Below are 6,579 nucleotides of genomic sequence, written 5' to 3' on the forward strand. Positions count from 1 at the left end.
CGCTTCATGTGTCTCTTTGTATATATATTTTTCATGAAAATATACGCGTTGATGCTCCTTCCTCCGAGTTGTATTTATGGTATATGATTACAGTTTCATATACATAAGTATTCATGTAAAGTTCAGTTCACATCTATATGTACATATATATATATATATATATATATATATATATATATATATATTGATCGTCTTACAGTAAACGTCATCGAAAAAGGTACCGACAAAAGCAGCTTATGGTATAAGGTAGAAACCGAGCTGGATATATGCCCACACTAATAATACATCAGGTAATACTGCATTTTTGCCTCATGGAGTCGCGCCACTTCGAGGAATTATATATATATATATATATAAATATATGTATGGGCTGATCTATGAGTACACATATGGATTTGAAGAACATATATGTGAATTTCGTAGTAAGCATGCCTACAATGTAGACCAAGTTTTTTTTTAGTGGGTAGAACTTTCATTTTTCGGGAACTCTCTATGAGTGGAAAACTCATCATTGAGTAAGGATGCATTTTCTCGTCCTTTGACAGCGAAGGTGCTTGCTCAATGAGTTTTTCGCATGCCTCTGACTCAGCTAGAATGTATTGCAGTTTTCATCTACATCGAACAATAGTGTCACCTGTCTATACAAACAAATACACATATACGTCAAACACACGTGAACCATGTTCCTGTATAGAGGGAGTGGAAGTCTAGACACATGCAAATAGGTATGTCTGTGTCTGCCTTTACCCCAGCGAAGAGGTTTTTCCTCGAAAGGAAAAAGGCAGTATAGCGCCTGTAAACTGTAAGACTGGGGATGATCATTAGGTCTCAAAAAATGAAGGTTTTTTACGAGAACACTCTGCATGCAGCAGGAGCAGCAGCAAAGCAGGCTGCAAAGTCGGTTAATGGTGCCACGTGGAAGATTCCATTTTTTTTCGAACCAGCAACGTTTGCGTGGAACTCAGGCACTGATAGAGTGGAGGCTCTGGTACGAGCATCCGTTCGAACGCAGAGCCAGCAGTATCGGAACCGAAACCAGCAGCGAAGCAAAACTCACAACTTAGAACCGCTGCTGCTGCAGAAACAACAAGAACAACAAAGTAAAACTCAACAGTTTCTCGTTTTAGCACGGCAAAACCAGAGCGAGTCGCGGGATTTTTATGTACTCAGCCAGTTGTTGTTGTTGCAACAGGAGCAGCAGCAGCAGCGCCTGCGCTCTTTAGCCCAACAGACAAGAGGCTTCTGCATGAAGCAGCGTGCTTTGCAAGTTTGTGCGTCGCCTACTTTCTACTCAATTGCAACCGCTTCAGTAGCCGGTGCTGCAGCCCCACCAGCAGCAGAGCGTCGATTTTTGCAGCGTAGTCGGAGCTGCAGCTTTGTAGTTGGAGCAAACTACGCTGCTGCTGCTGCTTCAGAAAAGGGACAACAGCGGCAGCTTGCACAAACGGCTTCCTGTTGTTGCCACAGAAATAGCAGCTACGTCTGCAGACGTGGCTTCAACAACAGAAACAACTACAGGGACTGCCTGTTGGAACCGAGCAGGCGGGCCTCTGCGCAGCATGCAGTGAAGATTCCTGGTTCCAGCAGAAACAACTGTTTCTGCAGTCTCTCGTCGTCAGACTTGAAGAGGTGCAGCAGCTCGAAGCAGGAAAGTGTTGTTTTTTTTCCACGGACTGTTGGTTGCCGCCATGGGCTTCACAGCCACAGTCCGCCTGTTTCTGCACTGGCAAGAGCTTCTCTGACTGCTTCCCAAAATTTCTCGACAAACTTGGAAACATACTGGACAACAGGGCCTGCGAGACTGGACCACTCGACTGGATTCATGCTGCCGCTGCAGAAGTCCCTTTTTTTTCGAAGGCCGACTTCAACTTCTGCAGCAGCGCGAAAAGCCAGTTTCCTTTGTTTCAGTCAAGCCGCTGCGCCTCGGCTAGCCTGTCTATTTGTACGTCGAAATGCAGTCCTTGAAGCTGCCTCTGCGACTACTGGAGATGCTGCGACTTCTAGTGAATTTGCCGATACGGATAACCACACACTTGCTGAGGCAAGTGCAACCAGAAATCCAGTTTCTGAAGCCACGAATGTGGCTGGTTCAGTGCCTCAAGGTGCAGACGAGAAGACAGAACTTATGTGTGCTGCTTCTGTATATACCAACAAAAGATGGGTTTTCGCTGCTCCTACGCTGGGAACGCTCGGCAGTGGCTGCGGTGTGCCTGCTTTGGGCCTAGACCACAACTGCGGTCGATTCAAAGTGGCGCTACGTCAGCAGTCAAAACACCAGAAAACTGCGCAGAATTGGTGGTCTTTTTTGGCTTCTCGGTCTTTTGCAGGAGAGCCACGCTTGCGCAACAAAACAACTAGCGGCCACACTTCTGAATGGATCAAGCGACAAATCACAGATCGTTATGTTTTACGTGCTCAGGAGGTAGGAACAGCTGCTTCCATGTGCCCTTTTTTGGAATCTAATCCGTTTGGAAAACTTCTCATGACACACAGAGACACTTCTCAATTCCGAACACTTAGAGATTACCCCTAAAGAAGATCGCGTAGTCGTCTACAATTACATATGTACAATTCAAGAACTATACCTGAAACTTACCATAATCTGTCTTCAATTACATATATGAAAGTCAACCACCTATACCTGGAACTTGTCGTAATGAGAAAGATAAATATATATATATATATATATATATATATGTTGTCGGTGAAGTGATGGGTGTTGCCGCTATATACTACGAAGTAGATTCTAGCGCGTTCTTTTGGTGCAAGGACGGCTGAGGGGGGCAATCACAGATATCTTTACAAACGCACTACGAAGTCGCAGTATGTGTGCGGATTTGATATATATATATATATGTATGTATAAACTGGCACATGCTGCCATTTGTTTGTTGCCGTTTCCATAGGTATTGTCACAACTGCTGCAAATTCTGTGCAGGTGCTCAAGCAAGTAAAACTTCTGTGCTTCTGGAATATTTTGCCAGGTTTTGGTACTCCTCTGCTATTTTCATTGAGCAGTAGTCCATGACACATATGGCTGTATGACTATAGTCACTTGCATAGAGGGTCACCCACATATCTGTACATATGTGGGTATCATGCGTATAAATCTTGGATACTGTCTGATACGACTTCACGTAACTCTAATCCAGCGGTTTAACAGTGTTTAGAGAACAGCTAGTTAAATTTGCTTTCTCCATAATCATAAATTTTTCAATTCAGCTGCATATAATACATATATATGTGTATATAATATAAACGCGTATGAGCAAGCTTGTACAATATACATATATATATATATATATATTTCTTTCTTTATTTATTTATAGTTTTACCATGCATTTGTGAGTACTGTACCACATCTTAGCAGCACTTATAGCTAAGCAGATGTACGACTCTTCCATTCTCTAGCTCAAGCTCAACTTTCATTTCGCTGAGCACTTGTATGTCCATGTGTGCAATGAATCTACACATTTTCGATATTAAAACAGATCTATGAATGAAAATGCTTACAAATGGATGTGCATATGTTACGACTTTGCGCAGCGCAATTATCGCAGTCGCGCAGCGTTTAAGCTTGAGCAACTAGACGACGCTTATCTCTTTTTCAGGCGTGATCAGGTAGTTGTTGATTTAGGCGCTTATCCTGGAAGTTGGAGTCAGGTGGCTTCTGAACGAATTGACGTACAACCACAAGAGCATCATCCACCATCAACTCGAAGCGGCAGTCAAGGACTTGTCATTGCTGTCGATCCTGTTGCTATAGAGCCAGTAAGTTGCTCGTGATTCTTTCGCTTCATCTCATTGTCTCCAGTTTTACCGAAAAAAGAAATTCATCACGCATTCCATGTATATATATATATGATTATGTATATTATCCATCGATTTTTTACGTATATATGTATCGATATCTGTTGAACTTTTCACAATTGTATAGAGGGATTGTGAAAGTATAGTGTGCCTACATCGGCGTTTTGCAGCTTCGAAGGTCGCGATTCAGAGTCTGAAGAGTTCCTCTTCGACGATTACTTCATCAAATTTTTTGATGATGTAAATATTCATGGGTAGAATGAAGTCCTTACGTTTAACATGGCATGTTAGAACATGCGTGCAACCTTTCACAGCAGCAGGTCGCTACTGCGAAAGAAGTAGTTATTCGGTTCGCATTTTCTGCTAATGTTCAAAAACATGATATTTGTGCACATGTGAAAAAATTTATGCACACGTCGTTGTTGCTAGATTATTGACCGGTTTTACAGAATTTTACAACTGTAGCAGACGACGTCCTGTGTCTATAGGACTACACCTTAGAATCTACGCATGCGTATGTGACAAAAGTCCACTGTAGCACATATGCGTATGAATATACACAGAGTAGCTTCAAATCTCAATAAAGTGAAATATCTTCGAACGTATGAAACGACCGAGCATATAGACACCCTTATCTCCCTTGAAAACTAGTGCACGCAGGCGGGTGTGCAAGTAAGGGTCTAGACAAGCTGTACGTGGTTTTCTAGGGCTGATTTTGTGAGTAAAAAAAAAGGCGGTATATATGCACCGCTTTTGCATATGCAGTCATTACATATGAATTTGAACGCACAGATTCAAAGGCGCACTGCTTCATAGCTGTGTGTATGTTTTTTTCCACTTTCTGACTGACTACATGTGAGCGCTTTTTTTGGTGTGCTCGTATAGTTACCGAATGTGCGGTTTATTCAGGGGAGTGTGGGACAGGCAGGCACCCTGTTCACAGTCCTTGAAGAACTAGGGGAACGAAAGGCAGATGTAGTACTAAGTGATATGTCTCCCGCTTGCATTGGCATTCCCCAAGATGATCACTTAAATTCTGCGGAGCTTTGTTTGTATGCTGCAGATCTAATGGAGCAGGTGAGGACTCTGTCAGTGACTGAAAACTCACCCTGAGAATCATATTCTTCCTGCACCTGTGCTTCTGGTATCCGGATAGTATGACTTTGTCCAGGAAAACATAGGCGGCACACATCTGATCTCTCACTTTTTGTGACTTAAGTATACGCTAAATATTTGTGTGTGCAATATATGGACAAATTTGCATGAATGCGTACACCTATAAACTATAGATGTGTATACATTTATACAGATATCTGTAAGTATGTACAATATTCTACGAAAAAGTGCTAACTACTGAAAACATGCGGCGCGCTCGTTGCCGTCCGTTTCCTTTGCCACACCTTACGACATCTAGAAATATAAGTCTTCAAGAAATATTTGTATACATATATATATATATATATACATATATATATATGTATATATATATATATATGTACTTCCGAAGGCTCTTGGATAAGAATAATGTAGGCGCAATTTGCCATTTTTTCCGCGCTACTCTTTTACAAGCTGCAGTCATGCATACACGCATTTTACCTCTATATGCATGTGATAGACAATATTTCATGGTACTTTGAATATGAAACGTTGAAGTTTTCGGTCTTCACGTGCTTGTATATTGCAGCTTCGTCGCATAGGTGAGTTTTTAAGCTGTAGATACAGGCGTTTTTTTGGCAGAATTTCCCTGTTTGTTTTTTTTTACGCTCATGGTAGAAGTGATCTTAGTAAAAAGTCGTGAATTTCAGCTTTCAGGTATGTTCGCGCATCCACACACTTCAATGCTCAGCGTAACTGAACGAATATGGACATATATATATATATATATATATATGGAAAGAGGGAGAGAGAGAAAGACGGAGAGAGTAAAATCAACCAGTAGATTTATGTATATAGACAGAAGCTCGGGTTGGGGTGTGAGTGTAAAGTTTTGCTCGAACTCAGTTCATTGAGAAGGAGCAATAACCTTTATATTTTCACATGTATATGTGTGTATGTGTCGATATGACGCTTGAACACATGGAGATGAGCTGAAAGCAACATACAAAGGCTGAGAGGTCTCGAAATGGTAGCAACTTCACTAGGCCTTTGTGGCATCCAATTTTTCGTGCATGGTTCCACATATCCGGAATGAGGCAGAGAGCAGTGTTTGAAAATATTTATGTATGTATAGAGACACAGATTTATATGACTATGGTCATGCTGTAAATCTGTACTGAAGCGGTTGCGGTCAAACGCAGAACAAACAAGAGAACTTTTTGTACTATTCGCACAGGTACTGAAGCTCGGTGGCACATTTGTGGTAAAAATGTTCATGGGGAGCGAAACTAACAACTACAAAGTTTACTTGAAGACGCGATTTAAAGAAGGTTTCGTCTGCAAAACCTAGGTACAATTGTATGTCCCAGCAGAAATTTTAATTCAATGTTTCACTTTCGGTCGCTGTATTGCAAACTTGATACGACTTCTTAGAGTATTGCGTAAAAATGATTTGAGAGAAACTCGAATGTATGCATGTATATGGTAAAAGTGTGATTATATCTGTGACATTGTGTCTGCTACAAGAATATCCACTGTAAATGTAGATCTTCTTATATCTAAATATATCCACATATACATATATATATATATATGTCTATCTATAAACAGCATGTGTATGGGAAATCGCCTGGAAAAAGATGTGCAATGTATGTTTGAGATATTGTGGCAGAA

At 41.2% G+C, this 6,579-nt stretch overlaps 1 protein-coding gene across 1 annotated transcript; it reads left to right on the forward strand.

Annotated features, from left to right (window-relative positions):
• Positions 1–3,495: 3,495 nt before the first annotated feature.
• Positions 3,496–6,256, forward strand: LOC309334332 (ribosomal RNA large subunit methyltransferase E-like; the record flags this gene model as incomplete). Its single annotated transcript, XM_081882314.1, has 3 exons — positions 3,496–3,771; positions 4,696–4,887; positions 6,143–6,256. The coding sequence occupies 3 exons, from the start codon at positions 3,496–3,498 to the stop codon at positions 6,254–6,256; spliced, it is 582 nt and encodes a 193-aa protein (XP_081738440.1).
• Positions 6,257–6,579: the final 323 nt, after the last annotated feature.

The sequence above is a fragment of the Podarcis erhardii genome (genome assembly GCF_964252035.2).
Source record: "Podarcis erhardii genome assembly, contig: HAP1_SCAFFOLD_190, whole genome shotgun sequence".
Classification (NCBI taxonomy): Eukaryota; Metazoa; Chordata; class Lepidosauria; order Squamata; family Lacertidae; genus Podarcis; species Podarcis erhardii.